This window comes from Podarcis tiliguerta, assembly GCF_965153285.1.
Source record: "Podarcis tiliguerta genome assembly, chromosome: 7".
Lineage (NCBI taxonomy): Eukaryota > Metazoa > Chordata > Lepidosauria > Squamata > Lacertidae > Podarcis > Podarcis tiliguerta.
Genome location: NC_139540.1, coordinates 69,656,099 through 69,675,155, shown reverse-complemented (window position 1 = coordinate 69,675,155; position 19,057 = coordinate 69,656,099). Strand labels below are relative to the sequence as shown.

General features: G+C 43.1%; 1 protein-coding gene across 21 annotated transcripts in view; it reads left to right on the top strand.

Annotated features, from left to right (window-relative positions):
* LOC310681635 (uncharacterized protein) overlaps window positions 1-19,057 on the top strand; it is a 192,608-nt gene that overhangs the window by 43,458 nt on the left and 130,093 nt on the right. For 12 of the 21 annotated variants that reach the window (XR_014513417.1, XR_014513418.1, XR_014513422.1 and 9 more), the window contains one exon: window positions 10,561-10,678. Coding sequence is in view for 2 of the 21 variants with exons in the window: in XM_083449721.1 (XP_083305847.1) it covers window positions 762-794; window positions 10,561-10,683 (156 nt within the window). In the remaining 19 variants the exon portion in view is untranslated. Of the gene's footprint in view, window positions 1-710; window positions 795-10,560; window positions 10,684-11,900; window positions 12,013-19,057 lie in introns of those variants that run through there. The other 9 variants (XR_014513419.1, XR_014513420.1, XR_014513430.1 and 6 more) reach the window with 3 other exon arrangements.

Here is a 19,057-nt window from a genome sequence, read left to right as displayed (position 1 = left end):
GGGATATAAGGAATAAAATGATGATGATTGTTATTATTAATACTATTATGGAATAAAGGTAAAGGGACCCTTGACCATTACGTCCAGTCGTGACCAACTCTGGGGTTGTGGCGCTCATCTTGCTTTATTGGCCGAGGGAGCCGACGTATAGCTTCCAGGTCATGTGGCACGCATGACTAAGCCGCTTCTGGCAAACCAGAGCAGCACATGGAAACACCGTTTACCTTTCCGCCAGAGTGGTACCTATTTATCTCCTTGCACTTTGACGTGCTTTCGAACAGCTAGGTTGGCAGGAGCAGGGACCGAGCAACGGGAGCTCATCCTGTCACAGGGATTCGAACTGCCGGTCTTCTGATCGGCAAGTCCTAGGCTCTGTGGTTTAACCCACAGCGCCACCCGCATCCCTAATATTATGGAATAGAACGTCCCTATTTTATCAGAGAAATGTTGGAGGGTATGAATGCTATTTCATCTTATCAAATATGCAGTAGTAGAGAACCATTACTGTGCACAATGAAATCATACCATGCATGCCCTTTCCCCATCCACTGGGTTCACAAGGGAGTCAATTTAAAGTGATTGTCAACACCACCAAACATCAGTGGAGTTTTGCCCATTGATTGTTTTCATTTGTGCTCTCACCACAGCATGGTCTGATTACTGTATAAAGCACTATTATGAAGTTGTATTTTTTAATACTGCATGTTTTATCAATGGGCCTGCAGCAATGTCAAAACCATTAGTGTCCTGTTCTCCAAACTATGGAGAGAATGCCTAGGATACGAGAGGACGAGGTACATAGATTTCAGAACTGGTTTACATCACAGTGCAAGCAACAGAAACAGCTGCATTTAAAAGCAGTCAGGGTGTCTCATGTGATGGTAGTGACACTTTAATTAGAACTCAGATGTAAGAAGATGTGGAAGAGTCACAGGACGCCGTTTCCCGCCTCCCCTTCCTTGTCTGCCATTGTTCTTCTCGTTTCACGAATTTGCTACTTGGTAACGAACTGAAATTTAATATGTCGTTTTCCATATTTCCACCTAGGACTGGCATAAATATGGTACCCTGTTTCCATTTAATGAATAGGTTTCTAGGAATGATTGCAATTTCTTTTATGCGATTAGAGAATTGGCGGCCATGTAAATGATAGTGCCATTCCCCATTTATGACGTGCCAATTTTCTGCAAGCATAGAAAAATCTGGGCCATTTGCTAGTAATAGAGTGATTTGCTAATTAACATTAGAGCTCTCTATTGCCATTCCCTAAGTGGCTAAACAACAAATGGCTATATAATTTATTATTATGTAAAATCCATCCAGCCCCCCACCTCCCAGCCCAACCTTTCCTTTTACTCAAAATGTATTTATGTTGACAGGATCGTCAATGATTTCCAAGAAATCTACCCAATGAAACAAAGCTGTTTTCCCTGTGTTGATAATATGGGCACAGTTCAGCCAAAGTTAAGCATTTATGCATTTTGTTAATTTCAATAGGAAAGTTAAGCATTTGCTTCGCTTCCTCCTGCTGAAATGACACAATGAGATTGGATATGTACATTTTGAGGACTATGGGGTGAAATAATAGTGAATGGATTATCCCGTTTTCTTCTGCCTTTTTGTTTATAAGTCTTTTGGGTGGTCTTCCCCCTGTAATTCGCTTGATTTCCTCCCCCTCTGTATAACTCTTGCTAAATAATTTTGTTTCCAAAACAGCAATATAAGCTCTGCTTTCTTCATGCTTTCATTCATTTCAATGTTTACAGCCCCACTGTTCCACTGAAAAATGTCCACCATTACAAAAAAATTAAAAATAAGAAGAAATAGTTTATGACAGAAATGAAATGGTGCTTTAAAAAAACTAAGTCACAAAGGAAAGCCAGGAGTTAACAGGCAACAGCTATGAAATCAGGCAAAATACTTTCTTTGGGAGCAATCCTATATGCAAGACACTGGCATAAAGCAATACAGTGTGAATTAAGGCAGCATAAAATTACACTAGATCCCAACTCTGCCAAGCAATGGGACTATTGAGCTTGGACTAAGCTAGCAAAGAGAACATGTATTTAAATTTGTGTTTGCATTTTCTGCTGGCTTAATTTATGCTGGGTTGCCAGGTCATGCAACTGTTCTGGCTGGGATCAGAATCCATGCTACATCCCCAGTCCCTATTCCCACCATGGCCACATTCCCAGAAACCTCCTTTTCAGGGATTAAATTTGGGTCGTAGCTGATCTGGAATGGGAAAAATATACTGCTGTATCTCCTCCTGAGCTGAGCATGGAGGAGTGAAGCCGGTGAGCCTGGTTATACTGGGAGATCCACTGGATTCTAACCCCATTCTTCCCAGTGGACCTTGCTGCCATAAAGTTGCAAGGATTACCTGTTTGCCAAAGCAAGCAAGTAGAGAGGTGGAATATGTTATTCACAACTGAGTCCCAATTCATTGTTCAAGTACAACTCCCATGATCCCCAGAAACCTTAGCTCAAAGATGATGAGAGTTGTACTCCAGCAAAATCTGGGCACACATTGTTGAAAGACAGAAAAAAGGCAGACAAATGGGTCTCCATGGGGAGACATAGTGAATTGAGCAGAACAGACTCCTCCAAATCTATGATTTCATGAGACCTTATCTGCCTGCAGACTGTCTCGCCAGAGTGGTGCATGCTCTGGTTATCTCCCGCTTGGACTACTGCAATGGCTCTATGTGGGGCTACCTTTGAAGGTGACCTGGAAACTACAACTAATCCAGAATGCGGCAGCTAAACTGGTGACTGGGAGCGGCCGCCGAGACCATATAACACCAGTCCTGAAAGACCTACATTGGCTCCCAGTACGTTTCCAAGCACAATTCAAAGTGTTGGTGCTGACCTTTAAAGCCCTAAATGGCCTCGGTCCAGTATATCTGAAGGAGCGTCTCTACCTCCATCGTTCTGCCCGGACACTGAGGTCCAGCTCCGAGGGCCTTCTGGCGGTTCCCTCACTGTGAGAGGCCAAGTTACAGGGAACCAGGCAGAGGGCCTTCTCGGTAGTGGCGCCCGCCCTGTGGAATGCCCTCCCATCAAATGTCAAAGCGATAAACAACTACCTGACATTCAGAAGACATCTGAAGGCAGCCCTGTTCAGGGAAGTTTTTAATATGTGACATTTTAGTGTATTTTTCATCTTTGTTGGAAGCCGCCCAGAGTGGCTGGGGAGACCCAGCCAGATGGGCGGGGTACAAATAATAAATTATTATTATTATTATTATTATTATTATTATTATTATTATTATTATTATTTTATGATAACGTCTCTTGGAAGTGTGATACAGAATAAGAGAAAGCAAAGGCACAGAAAACCAGTGATGAAGTGCTATGAGCAATATGCTAAGCTGTCTACCATCAAGAGTATGTGCAGCTCTTCTTTGTACAAATGCCAGGTGGCCAACAATTTAGGCAAGAGCAGACTCTACTCATTTAAAGTATATTTTGGAAATTGCTGCTATGCCTATTGGACTTTTTTCCTGCTCCGTGCTATATAGAATTGGGTAATAAGCAACTCTGGGAAGCAGCTTGTCAATATGTTTTAGACTATTATTATTATTTTCCAGAGCTGAGCTCTGCTTTGACCTTGAATAAGTGTCAAGTGAGGGGTTGGGTAGAATCCAGAAGGGACCTGCGACTAATTAGAAATACCAATTTCCCCCCTTAGTATCCACACTTGAGAACAGTACATTTTAGAGCTGTTTTTCCGATCAACTCCCAACAGCTTCCTTTAAAAAAATGCCTTTATTGAGCTGTTTTTCCAGGTGATGGCTGTCTTGAATGGCCACCGCAACAAGGTGCCATAAGCAGAGAAACTTTATATTGGTGGTCAGCCTCAGGTGAAAGACATCACATTATCTGTTAGCCTGACTCAACCAAGAGATCGCTTTCTGAAACCTTTGCTCATAAAAGTACACCCTGGCATAAATGGTTTGGTTTCTTTTGAGTGGCAATAATAGCTTTGTAACACAGAGAGTAGCCCTCTGTGGACGGGCTGGGGTGTGTGTGTGGAAATAATCAGAGAAAAGTTATACAAAATTGCTATAAATTGTTGCAGCGATTCAGAGGTTTGATCTGAAAACAAGCTGGGTTCGAGTTTGCTGGTGTCTCTGGTAACCTTTCTCTGGATGTTGGCTCATGGTACAGATATATGAGCTATATTGTTTTCTTGTACTGTTGCTGGGGGTTTGTCATGGCATTTGGTTAGAAAAATAAACTTGTTTGCTTGATTGATTATTATAGCATTGATTGTCATATTTGTACTATTGGCATCCAATTACAATTTTCTGTTCTTGATCTTTCATCATTGCCCATTTTCTAATATTCTTATTTGTAGCTTCTTAGCTACCCACGCATCTTAAGTTAGGCAAGATGACATTCCTCATTTTTCATTGTCTCCTCTTTCATATATTTCTCTCCCTTTTTTCTTGGCTGTTTATAGCGTCTCTGTTACTTTTGGCAAATGTGGATGTTCTATTTGATTCTTCTCTCATTCCCTCCCATATTTTTATGTTGCTAAACATTGAAATTTTCAACTTTTAGGGCCACATCTACACATATATTTAAAGCAGCGTGATACTACTTTATCACTTATTGCTCCCACCCCCCATCATGGGAAATGTAGTTTATTATGGAGGTTGAAAACTGTTCACAGACTCCTATTGCCCTCACAAAGCTACAATTCTCAGAGTGCTTCAATAATCAACCCCTCTTCCCAGGATATTCTGGTATAACAATGCTCTAAATGTATGGTGTGGGTGTGCTCAAAAACTTTATAAAATCCATTTTTATATTTCTATACTTTGAGTTTCATCTTCATTAACATCCGTTTTCCTTTTGCTACTACTTCCATCTTGTCATTGATGTCTAGCTGTGCAGGTTTACTAAGACATAAGCCGCATTGTGTTCAGGCAAAGTGTGCTTAGGATTGCCATAATAATAGCAATTGTTGTTGTTGTTTACATAGCTGTCAACTTTTCCCTTTTCTTGCGAGGAATCCTATTCGGAATAAGGGAATTTCCCTTAAAAAAAGGGGAAAGTTGACAGCTATGGTTGTTTATCCGCAGCCACTCAGGGTGGCTTCCAGCAGAATATAAAAACATAACAAAACAGCAAATGTTAAAAACTTCCTGTTACAGGGCTGCCTACAGACGTCTTCTAAAAATTGTGTAATCCTTTATCTTCTGTATTATTATCACTTTCACATAACTGTTCACCTTAACATTTTAATGCCCTAAATTTGATCTCATTATTCATCTTCTCTCTCTGTTCTCTGATGTTTTATCATTTTGGCAATTAGCTCAAGATTCTCTTATTAATTTTGATGCATTCATTCTACCTTCCCTTGTCATTTTTTTTACTTAAATGCTACTCTCCCCCTCAATCCTTGAGTTTCTCTAATTATTTTCAGTTTTTCAAAGCCTATCCTAATCATTTCATTTACAAAACTGAGTTATTGTAGGTGTTTCAACAGATAATAAACATAATCTTCAAATTATTTTAAGTTTTTCAAACCACGTTTTAATAATTTCATTTCCAGCACTCAGTTGTTGTAGGTGTTTTAGCAGTTAATAAACATCATCTCCTAGGGGTGTTAAATGATTAAGTGATTAAGAGCATAGTATATGTGGAGTGTAGTGAGCTTTTTTTTGGGGGGGGGGGAATGCCTATAAATATCAATAATGATGTTTACCAGAAGATGGTATACCATTATGTGACAACATTGGTTTTCCATCCTCTTCCCCTTCAACAACCAGAATTTCATGGCCACTGAGCTTGCTAAGTCATCACTGGGTTATTTTGATGTTTTCTCCCTACTAGGAGGATCATCTTCACTTTATATTTCTGCAGTACTGGGGTTTCCACAAACTTAGATACAGTGGTACCTCGGGTTACATATGCTTCAGGTTACATACACTTCAGGTTACAGATTCCGCTAACCCAGAAATAGTACCTCGGGTTAAGAACTTTGCTTCAGGATGAGAACAGAAATCATGCTCCGGTGGCACGGCAGCAGCAGGAGGCCCCATTAGCTAAAGTGGTGCTTCAGGTTAAGAACAGTTTCAGGTTAAGAACGGACCTCCGGAACAAATTAAGTACTTAACCCGAGGTACCACTGTACTGCTATTTGGGGTCAGGATTCACATTTGGATAATTGACTCCAGTGTCCGTATATATGAGGGATATGGAGCCTTTCAGAGCCCAAGTTTCCTTCTAGCCAACAATCTGAGGGCCACATGACATTGGTGGGTATGGCCAGAGACAAAAGTGGGTAGGGCAATGGGAAGTACATTTTACCTATATACAACAGACTAGTTTCTGCACATCCTCAAACATCCTTCTCTATCCTCCTCCCAAGCCTGCAAGAAGCTCTATCAGAGTTTAAGGACACATTCCAGTGTCCTACCAGGAGGGTGCAAAACAAGGACAGTGAAAGATGCAGCTTGGGGAGTTAGGGATGTGTCTGGGAAGAGACCTGAGGGCCAGGAAATGAGTGTGAGCGGACGTTGTTTGATGACCAGTGTTGAATGCCTTCAATGGCTTATCACATGGGTATCCTGCTCGCTGGTGTGAGATGTACCGCTGTCTGATTTATAATGAGTGAAAGACGATCCTATTCAAACACATGACTTGCTCTACTGACCAGCTATGAAAAGGCAATTTTTCCCAATTCAAAATTTGGGCTATTACCGCCAAGTAAGTGCCATTTTGTAATTAGTAGCTATAGCTGTGCCCATTCTCCTTTGGCCTTTGATGATCACAATTCTTCATAGCCCGTTTCACTGACATCCATGCTCATTAGTAATCATTTTAATATCTAGTTTAAATTGAATTGGTTATGCAACTCCTGTATTTGAGTCTTCCTTTCCTCTGCTTTATTATCCTCTAGTTCTTCTTCCAGAGATTTAAGGCAGACTATTTAGATCTCATCTAATGGTGACCTTTCTCTGTATTATGAATGCTCCACTACGTCCCATCGTACATTTCAGTATTCACAAAGCTATGGGTTACTGTGCTTCTAAATATCGAAATAATCTGCCTTTAGAAACGAATTTTGTACAGGGATAAGCAGTGAGCGTAAAGATGGATGACTTTATTTACTCGCATTTGTGTACATTGGGCTATCATTTACAAATGAGTAAATGAGACGTGTAAAAAACACACAGGCAAATTCAAATAGTAACCAGATCCAATGCTGTGTTGCACTTGGTCAAGTTCACCAAAATCAATGAGTTCAAATAAGTTTAACCCTTTTACAGCCCACTCAACTTGGCTCCCATAGCATTTCAGGGAGGCAGTGGGTGCCTTTTTTGTGTTTCAGAGGTGCTTATGTGCTGATTCTTTCTGGCTACTATGCATGTTCATTCCCGAGTGGTCGCTGCATCCCTAGCTAGTTCACTGTTTCTACGTCCTGGATAAGTAATATTTAAAGAAGTAACATGCTTTAATGGTTAGAATGTTGCACTAAGACTGGGCATCTTACTTTTGGGGAAAAGAAGAATAAATTATGGTCATATACTAGCCCAATACAAAATTCCCCTGATTATTAGAAATCACATTTCCTCCTCCCTGTAAAAGGTGTTTACCTTTAAGATACAGTACCAAAAATGAACCTCTCCAGCTATATAACAGATGATTTGGACTGAAATGCTGAATTTAGGCTAAGCTAATATTTGATCAAAATGTAATGTGCTCTTTCAAATTAAAATTGAATTACAAGATAGATTTCAAGGGGGGAGGGAATCCTTCTGACAAGGTCAAGAATGAATTCTGCAGTCCATGAAAATTTGTGCCACATCAAATTAGGTGTTCTTACAGTATCCCACCCTTTCTTATGCATACAGTTAATATGCCTGCTTTATGGCATGGTTCTATTATTCTCTCTGTTCTCAGTTCGAGTCTCCATGTCCTTGTGTAGACATAGCAAAATGGTACCACCCGTACAAAAGACAGCTGTATTGGTGGGCTTGGGGTAACCCCCAAGTTTACAGAATAGGCTACAATTCTCCAAGGGGTACCAAAACAGTTTTGTGTAGACTCAGGTCCCATCTACACTATACTGTACATTTAATTTTAAAGCACTCTTACACCACTGTAAACAGACATGACTTCAGCCAAAGTATCCCAGGAACTGTAGGGTTTGGTGGTGGTGGTGTTTTTAAGAGTGCTAAGAGTTGTTAGATGACCCCTATTTTCCCTACAGAGTTAGAATTTCCAGAGTGGTTTAACAAATGAACCCTATATGTATATTTAAAGTGATTTTTTTTTTATTTATTTTTTTTGCGTTTTCACAAATAAAAAGAACAAGTAAAGGTAAAAAGGAGAAAAATGAAAAAGTCCCTTCTTCTCCTTTTCTGGTATCTTTTCTTTTCCTTCTCTTCTGCATATTCTAAGTTACCAAGTTCTACTCTTTTTACTGATTAATTAAGTCTTGCTAAACTGTTCACTTGTTTATCTGATTTTTAAAATGCTCTGCAAATATTTTCCAATCCTTTTTATATTATTGGTCATCTTGTTCTCCTATCTTACTAGGTAGACCTGCTAGCTCTGCATATTTCCAACAACTTAAAGTGACATTCTCTCTTGGTCAGTACTACTTGTTGGGATACTGTCAGGGAGACAAAGTCCATCATGACTCCACGTCGTCTCCGGACATCCATTGATGTCCCGTAGACAGTATCAGCAATTAGCGACACGAGCTCCAGAAATAGCTTGCCACATTCCAGAGCCGTACACGCTCTATCAGCAGATAATGCACAGCGAAAGATGCAGTCAGGAGAGCATTATTTACAAGTTTATTTCTGCATTGATCAGAACAAAGAAAAACATGACTGCCTGCTTCAGAGTTCCGGCAGAGAGAGAGAGAAACGAAAGCAAAGACACAACAGAAACATCCTGTGATAACAGGAAATACGCAGACTCTGTGACTCAAAGCCTGCTCCCTTTTAAGGTGGAATGGAAATATCCTAACACTACTTGCTGCCGTAGTGACATACATTTGTATACATATTTAGACATATATTTACACACACACACACACACACACACACGACTTACGTTGTTACTATTCCCAGAACAAAAGCTTCTGGTTTCTTGGAATTCAATTTTATTTTGAAGGAGCACATTACATTATGATCTAATATTAGCTTATTTCTAATAATCAAGGGAATTTTGTACTGGGTTAGCACATCACCATAATTGATTCCCCTTCCCCCCAACAGCAAGATACTATGGACTTGTCTACATTGGTGAAGAAAAAAGAGTTTTAGTTGCGTTGTATATGCAATATAACACTGTGACACCAGATGGTGCTGTGGAGTCCTGTCTTTCCCTATCAGATTTTCCTATATGAATGTACAATGCATTTAACTGAATCACTTCTTTGACATGTCTAAATCTAGCCCCAGTCCTTGTACAACATTCTAACTATTAAAGCACCCTACAACTCCCATCAACCCCAGTATACCTGAAGGAGCATCCCCACCCCCATTGTTCAACCCGGACACTGAGGTCCAGCACCAAGGGCCTTCTGGCAGTTCCCTCACTGCAAGAAGTGAAGTTACAGGAAACCAGGCAGAGGGCCTTCTCTGTAGTGGCGCCCGCCCTGTGGAATGCCCTCCCATCAGATGTCAAGAGAATCAACGACTATCTGACTTTTAGAAGACAGCTGAAGGGAACCCTATTAGGGAAGTTTTTAATGTTTAATGTTTTATTGTGTTTTTAATATCTTGCTGTGAGCCACCCAGATGGGCAGGGTAATAATAATAATAATAATAATAATAATAATTTATTTATACCCTCCCTGGCCAAGACCAGGCTCAGGATGGCTAACGCCAAATATAAAATACAATAAAAACATTAAACAAACAAACGAACAGTTTATTAAAATATACGTTAGAATACAGCTTAAAATACAGCTTAAAATGTAGCCTCATTGTAGTGGTAGCCCATAGATCAGATTATTATTATTATTACTCACAATGGATGATGCTTAGAGATTGTGAGAGTTATCATTCAGCAGCTTATGGAGGGTCGCAGACCCTCTGTTCCTCAGTAACAATCACCACCACCACCCAACGTTCTTTGGCTGATGTGCTTGTGCCTCTATATCTTTATATAGTGACAAACATACCGTGATCAACAAAGTGATCAACATTTTACCTTTTACCCATATAGTGATGATCAGCTGGGACCCACTGATCTAGGGGGATTCATCTACTTGTGGGTCACAAATAGTTGCACAATTGCAGATGCTGCCATGGGTGGGGAATTATCCAATTCTTGTGTCGCTTGGATGCACACACTCTTGCACACGAAGGTTGGTTTGAACATCACGCCCAGTTCGACGCAGAATAAATCTTCCTTCTTCTTCGCTCAAATATATGTATGTCATTGAAAAGTGGGGAGGGGGGAGCCTAGCTGTTTGCTTTGTTCTGGACTTGTGATATGCTTGGAATGAATTACTTAATATCGAACTATTGGGACTAAGACGCATGTGGTACCATCTGCCTGATTTGTTTCCTTTCACTCCAGGGACAGAGCAAGTCTAAAGCTGCAGTGAGAGATAGCCAATACAAGGCTCGGCCAGCTATCAATTCCCTGCCACAGGTGTTGATGTGGATAAAGCCTCTCTGCGGCCTACTCTCCAAATGTAAGGTAACTTAACTTTGAAGTATCGAAATCTGCTTCCCTCCCTGTGCTTGCTGCAGCTTCGAGCTATTTCCGTTGTCTGGCTTAGGGCACAGGACCGTGGAGTTCTTTGGAAGTACAGTGGTACCTCAGGTTAAGTACTTAATTCGTTCTGGAGGTCCGTACTTAACCTGAAACTGTTCTTAACCTGAAGCACCACTTTAGCTAATGGGGCCTCCTCCTGCTGTCACCGCGCCGCCAGAGCACGATTTCTGTTCTCATCCTGAAACAAAGTTCTTAACCTGAAGCACTATTTCTGGGTTAGCGGAGTCTGTAACCTGAAACATATGTAACCTGAAGCGTATGTAACCCGAGGTACCACTGTATATCAGAATGTTCCTCAGTAAGATCAGGAGCATGGATGTAATCAGGGGAGGGCTGCCCCCCCCCAAAAAAAATCAAGTAAAAAAATTATACTTAACTAAAAGTAGACATTGTACAAAGATTTTGACAGATTTTTCTGAGCACTTGGGGGGGGGGTCAAAAGAAAATAATTTAAAGCAACCTGTTGGAACGTCACATTTTGAATGAGGATGATGACAGGTGGGTGTTCGCACTCCCCACAACATAAATCCTAGGTGCTTCCATGTTCAACAGTGGAGGAAAAGTTGTCCAAAATCTTAGATTGATTGAGATCTCAGTTCTGCAGAGAGGTAAATACCTTGGAGTACGCAGGAGGATGTGGGAGAATAGCCAGCGGCCTCCCACAGCACTGAGGTGCTCAGACTAAAGGATCAAACTGGGAGCTTTATATGAAGGAGTGGCATAACATTGGCTTTCTGGAACCATCTGAACAGAAGGATTCTGAACTGTCATCATGTCCTGGCTTACCTCCTCTGTGCAGTGGTTCCAATACCTTGTTACAAATGTAATTCTTAAATGACCAGATCACCTGGTTTAGCTTCAGAGAACCTGGCACCAGAAATGTGCAATTCTGTATGTCTATTGAGGGAAGGGGGGGAATCCATTTGAGGTCAATGGAACTTACTCCCAGTCCAAGTGGTTGCATGGCAAGACCCTGAAGCCAACCCTCCATTAGCATAAAGAAATTCACACAGACACAGAATTTTTGTTTAAGGTTACTGGGCAAATTTTTTGGCCACAACTTTATTGATTACAGGAAATGTGAGCGGTATTGGCTTAGGCGTTGGCAAGACTATATCTGTCTCCTGCCCCCTTTGCAGGAAGTCTGTAAGGGTAAACCACCCAAAGGGAAACTGCTTCGGGGGAACCCGCCTGCATCTCCCCCGATGTTCCCAGAGGCCTGGCATGGCCCTAGCCCCTCAAGAGGACTTCGGACAAGATCCAGGCTCTGGATTCCTTTAACGGAATATCCTTGAAATGGAGGGGCAGACAATGGCTGACCTCCCCTCCCCCACTCAACAATAAGCCAATGCCTAACTGCCAAACCTTACAAAGTTGTGACAATTGCTAAGGGGTAGGCAAAAGCCAAGTGGCCCGTGCCAATTCGCCAAATGGAAAAATTCCTACCCGGTCCCTGACCCAAGATGGGCAACCAACCGAAGTCCAAAGCGAGGCCAAAGGACACTTAAATTAAAGGGAGGGTGGGCGAGTGTTCGGCAGCGTGAAGCAGGTGCTTGGCAGGTGAGAATTCTACCACTGAACAACCAATGCAGATGGCATCATTTTTTGTCCTGTTCTGTGACCATAATAAAGTTCATTCAGGTGCTTGGCACACGTCACACTGCCACTTTTATACATTCCCCCCATGATCACCCATTCAAATTGATTGGGCAATAGCCCTGGGTGATCATAGTGCCACCCTGGCGTGAGGGTGATGGCTCTACCCACGCCAGGGTGGGGGAGACCAGGTTGAGGGCCTGCCCGCAACCAGGACCATCTATTAAGATGATCCCACTTATAGGACAAAAGCAAAGGACCCCTGGATGGTTAAGTCCAGTCAAAGGCAACTATGGGGTGTGGAACCCATCTCGCTTCAAGCTGAGGGAGCTGGCATTTGTCCACAGACAGATTTCTGGGTCAGGTGGCCAGCATCACTAAACCGCTACTGGCACAATGCAACACCGTGACAGAAACCAGAGCGCACGGAAATGCCGTTTATCTTCATGCCACAGTGGTACCTATTTATCTACTGATATGCTTTCGAACTGCTAGGCTGGCAGAAGCTGGAGCGGAGCAATGGGAGCTCACCCCATTGCATGGATTCGAACAGCCAACCTTCCAAGGCTTGGTGGTTTAGATCACACCCTAACATATGTAATGTTTGTAGCCTTAGTGATAACAAAGGGTGCTTCAGCAAACTTGTCGGCTTGATTTCGGACCCATACACCATATTCCGGAAATGTAGAAACTTTTCCCCAAGCTGTGCTTTGTTTGAGTTACTGTCTGTGGAAAAATCAATCAATCAGCCAATGCTTGTGGAAGCCAGTCAGATGTTTTAAAGAGAGGAGGATGATACTGCTTTAAATGTATAGCACATACAGTGGTACCTCCCAAGACGAATGCCTTGCAAGACGAAAAACTTGCAAGACGAAAGAGTTTTTCGTTTTCTGAGTTGCTTCGCAAGACGGATTTCCCTATGGGCTTGCTTTGCAAGACGAAAACGTCTTGCGCCTTTTTTTAAAACCCGCCAATGCATTCCTATGGGAAACTGTCAATACACAGTGGTGCTTCGCAAGATGAAAAAATTCACAAGACGAAAAAACTTGCAGAACGAATTAATTTCGTCTTGCGAGGCACCACTGTATAGAGTCTTGTAAGGACGTGCAAATGTTGGTGGGTGGGATATCACCACAGCTGCCCTCTACTCCAAAAGCAAAAACAAAACAAAATGACTAAAAATTGGAAGGTGTACCCATGCTTTCTATGTTTTCTCACTTGATCTAAACATCATGGATAATAACTGTGCTTTCATTGTGACTTGTTTGTTTGCTTGTTTGCTTGCTTGCTTGTTTTAAAAAATGGAAAAGACTCCTGCAACATATACCTCACTGCCAAGTATCGTTGGGAAGAATTGTTCAGATTCTCTCCCTTAGCAGCCACAAGGAAGTTCTTGAGGGGTGTGTGTGGTGCAGTTACTTAACTTAAGAAGCTAAGTTTGGCGTCTTTATTCTGCTCCCACGTTACGAGAGATAGCTTTTTAAATGAAAAGTTAAGACTTTGAAAGCAGCCAAGATTTTCTGTCGAGTGGGATGGGAAGACCCGTGGGAAAACTGATTATAAAACTTTGACGGCATTTGCTGCTGAAGGCACTGGAAATATCTTGAAGTCATTATCGATGCTGTGCGAGGGCTATGCGCAGGAGAGGGTGAAATTGTTTTAATGAGTTTTGAACTCATCTGGATGGCACCAGTACTATTTAATATTCATTTGCCAGAGTGGGCTTTGTGAACCTCACACTGCTGAATTTTCAAAATCGCCCAAGGGAATGTCCTAGGGGAAAGAGATGCTAGCTTTTCCCTGGGATACTCCCTATATTCCCAGTGTGTTCTTTTCTTTTTTGCCTTTTTTATACTATGTTTGTATAAGGACTTCGGTGTGGCATATATCTATCCTCTCATCCTCCCATATTATCAATGTAAGAGGGAGGTCAGATGAAGAGAGGATCACTTACCTAAGGACACCCAGCAAGCTTCATAGCTGATCAGGGATTTGAACCTGAGTTCTAGATTAACTCTATATTCAATACACCAGTGGTCGCAACCTGTTGGAGCCATTGGGCACACTTCGAATATGGATGAAGTGCTGTGGGTGCCAGTCACAAAATGGCTACCCCAGGGTGTGTGGCATAACACAAAATGGCCACAACATCTAAAGGAACAGTAAATAATGGATCACAAAATATGCTGGGCATGTCCCCACCCTCAGCCAATTTTCCTCTAATCAGAGCAGAAGGGAGGGAGGGATGGTGTCCAGTTCTGGCCCTTTCAAATGCCATGTTTTAGGGAGTATGTTCAATGTAGGAGAGGCCAAGCCAGTGCAAAAAGGAATGGAATAAGGAGAATAAACAGTCCCTTGTGCATTGCAGACTGCTTAGAGGACATTTATGGAGACCTTTTGTGGGTGCCACAGAAGGGAGTTGATGTTACACGGTAATCTGCAAAGTGCCATGTTGTTTGTAGTTGTGTATTCCTGCATGGAGCCATGAGTGTACAGAGAAACTACATGCAGCGAGGATGCTAAATGACAAGTCAGGGAGTACAGCTTAGTAGCAGGGAATGTGCCTTGTGTACAGATGACTCTCCATTTGGATCCCGGAATCTCCTGTAAAAAAGAGTGACGGAATGGGTGAAGAGGAAAAACCTCATACTGAGATACCAGCTGCTGAAAACAGCCAGAGGGGAGACTGCTGTTGTGCTCAGGTCTTACTTCAGGGTTCCTTATGGGCTTCTGAGAACAGGATGCTAGGCTAAATGTGCCATTGGCTTAACTCAACAGGCTCCAAAGTGTGTTTTCATTAATAGAGAGCATGTGTTGTGGTGGGGTCTGGAAGGCCACCCCTCTGTTGCTGGGTGGGTTAGTTTGGATGACCATCTGCAGTGATTTGGAGGTTGGGTTGTCGGGCAAATTTTAGTGTTGCCATTTAGGGCGTTGGACCAAAGATTATAAAATGAAGTCGCACAGCTCTGACTAGGCACTTTTGCTGCGTACACCGGATCACCCGCCCACCCTCCCTGAAATGAGGGTTATTTCGCTTGACCTTGCTATACCTGTCATGAGGTCACCTACTTTGGGGGCAGGGGCCTGGTAGGAATTTTGTCCAATTGGCTGATTGGCTGGTGCCATTTGGTTTTTGCCTACTGCATAGCAAATTGTCACAACTTGTAAGGTTGCGGTTAGGCATTGGTTAAAAAATTGGTTGGTGGAGGGGTAAGGATTGGCGGTGCCTGCCCCTCCAATGCTGCTGTGGAAAGGGAATTCCATTAAAGGAATCCAGGGGCTTGCCATTCTTTCGTCTGTACCCCTGAAGGGGGCTTAGGGCCGTGCAAGCCCCAGGGAGCGGGGGGGGGGGGTGAGGGTCTGGTGCCCAGCTCCATGCTCTCCCCAATATTGTTTTCCCTTACTGGCTTTCGCTGGAATCCGGAAGTCAGTTCTGTCCCTGGGCGTGGGGATAGACAGTCATAACCAATGCCTAAGCAACCACTCACATTTATGTATTTTAATAAAGTTGTGACCAAAATTATGCCAAAAACCTTAAACTGTGGAGGCCGGGCATAGGCATCATGACTAGTAGCCATTAATAGCCTCGTCCTCCATGAATTTGTCTAATCCTCTTTTAAAGTTGTTGGTCTGTGGGAGCAATTTCCACCGCTTAACTATATTCAGCATAAAGAAGTACTCTATCTGTCCTGAGCTTTCTAACATTCAGCTTCATTGCCTGCCCATTAGGTCAAGAGAGGAAGGAAAACTTTTTTCTCATGCCATGTGTAATTTTATAAACTTCTGTCATGTCACCTCTTGCTTGCCTTGTCTCTAAACTAAAAATTCTCAAAATCTGAAACTTTTCCTCACGGAGTTTCACTCCATCCCTTTGATCATTCTGGTTGGACTTGCGCTAATCTTTTCTGACTTCTATCATGTCACTTCTTACTTGCCTTGACTTTATGATATCTTTTTTTCAGGTAGGGAGATCAGAATTATACACAGTATTTAAAATGTGGTCTCGCCATAGATTTGGATAATGGCTTGAAGTTAGCGGCATCTTTCCTAATGATTCGCAGGATTTCCCTTTTTCACACTGGGTCAATATCTTCATCGTGCTGTCCTCTATGATCCCAAAGCTTTATTTCTGGTCAGTTGCTGGCGGTGAATAAATCATGTGCATTTATGTTAACTTGAGGTTTTTTGCCCCAACATACTGTATTTTTCACCCTATAGGACACACTTTTTCCCCTCCAAAAATGAAGGGGAAATCTGGGTGCGTCCTATGGGGCGAATGCAGGCTTTCGCTGAAGCTTGGAGAGCGAGAAGGGTCGGTGCGCACCAACCCCTCTCGCTCTCCAGGCTTCAGGAAGACATCTGCAGCCTAGGCAGCCCTGCGGGAGGTCCCACAGGGATGTCTAGGCTGCGGATAGCAGCCTGCTTCCCGGAGTGTCGGGAGCCCTGAAAGCAGAGCGCCCAGTGCTTCAGGAACACATCCGCAGCCTAGGCTGTGGATAGCAGCCTGCCACCTGGCGCGCAGGGCACCCTGAAGCAAAGCGCCCCACGCGCCAGACAGACATCCGCAGTGTGGGGAGCCCTGCAGGAGTTCCCCGCAGGGCTCCCCACGCTGCGGATAGCAGCCTGCTGACCGGCGGTGCCCCTCGCACCGGGCAGACATCGGCCAGCCCCACAAGCTCGGGGGACAGCAGGGAGGCGCTGCGCTGCCATCCCGCTGTTCCTCAACCTGGTTCGGTTTCCCCAACCTGCTTTTGGGGGGGAAATAAAGGGGGGGAATTCCTTTATTCCCCCCCCCCAAAAAACTAGGTGTGTCCTATGGGACGGAGCGTCCTATGGGACGAAAAATACAGTATGTGACTTTACACTTGTTTACATTGAAATGCATTTGCCATTTCCCTTCCCTTTCTCTCAGCTTGGAGAGGTTCTTTTGGAGATCCTCATAATCTCTTTTTGTTTAGCAAGGGTGAGCAAAAAATAAGGCTAATGTGGTTGAGGAACCACATTTTACTTTTCTTCTCCACAGCTGAAGTTTGCTCACCAGTCACCATCTGTTTGTAATTACACTACAAGACAATAGAGTGAATCCACACACCCAGGAGAGAGAGAGAGAGAGTGCAATGCCAATGTTGCCCTTCCAGCAGTTTGCTGTTCTGCTCCACAACAAGCATTTGTGAAAATATTGCTAACAGTTGGTTTTGTACTTTGCAGCAAAACAAGCATGATGATTTCTTTTAAAGCCCAATGAGAGAGCACTTTGTCTTCAGAATACCACATCATCACATTTTTGCTTTCCACAACCAAAGGTGCTGAGCCCAAGAGCTATCCTCACACTTACCTTAGCCAATGCTGCTCCCATCCTTCAGTGGAGGTGAATTTGCAGCACCTCAACTCCCCTCAAGGGTGGTGCTGTGGGTTAAACCACAGAGCCTAGGAGTTGCCGAACAGAAGGTTGGTGGTTCGAATCCCCGCAACAGGGTGAGCTCCTGTTGCTCGGTCCCAGCTCCTGCCAACCTAGAAGTTCGAAAGCACACCAGTGCAAGTAGATAAATAGGTACCGCTCCCGCAGGAAGGTAAACGGCGTTTCCGTGTGCTGCTCTGGTTCGCCAGAAGCGGCTTAGTCATGCTGGCCACATGACCCGGAAGCTCTACACCGGCTCCCTCGGCCAGTAAAGTGAGATGAGCGCCGCAACCCCAGAGTCGGCCATGACTGGACCTAATGGTCAGGGGTCCCTTTACCTTTATTATATAGGACCTTAGCACATTGTGACTGAATGCCAGGTAAGGTAGAAGGCATTATTTAGGTGAAAAATCTTCAACCAACCTTCCCCAAATCTGAAGGCATATGAGGTAATCACTCCACCATCTTTACCAGAAGTAAATTAATCCATAATTTGGGTATCCATGTGCTGCTAAAACAGTCATGACTTAGGTCTGTGGAGAGTCTTTTAATGTGTCTCCAGTGCTAAGAGTTTCTCAGATGAAAAGAACAACCCAGAGCACTTCTTGGTCTGCCCTTATATCCTATCTTGGTGCATGGGGAGCATTGCTAAGAGACTACTTGTCCTTGTCCTTTGCCATTGCTATTGTGATGACACTTAAGGGTAGCACCAGCCTTTCTCCAATATGTCGGATGCTGTTTGCTGGGATTTTTTAAACATAAATCATATTTAATTATCAAATTCTCTAGCAGTTCCAAGGAAGCTAAATCACAGGTTTGTGTGGGTGCTTCAAAATACGTACCTAAATAACCTCATCCTTGTGATTCCAGTAGGAAAACACTAAAATACATATAGGAAGGAAATCTAAATAATAGAAATGCTTTTAAGTAGACCAAAGGAAAAATAGAAGAATCCATTGCTGTACTGAAGCACACTTATTTCGTTCCATTTGCTACTGTTTTTATGAAGCCATTTCCGAAAGTCATTTTGACATTCTCTTTGAATGCTTCACGGTATTCAGTCCCCTGCTATGGCATGTTTCTGCTTAGTTCCAGCCAGCCGTTCAGAGAGCCCTTATCTCATTGCATCTCTGAAATAGCATGTAGGAGCTGTAGGGCTTGCCTTTTATGTTCAGCACGATAAGAAGGGCAAAGCACCACGGAAGCTTTTGTACCCTAAATCTTTCTCCTTTCATTAAGGGGGAAAAATCTGTCTCCTTCTTTATCTGCACTTCACCATTCTCTGAGAGAGAGACAAGTGTG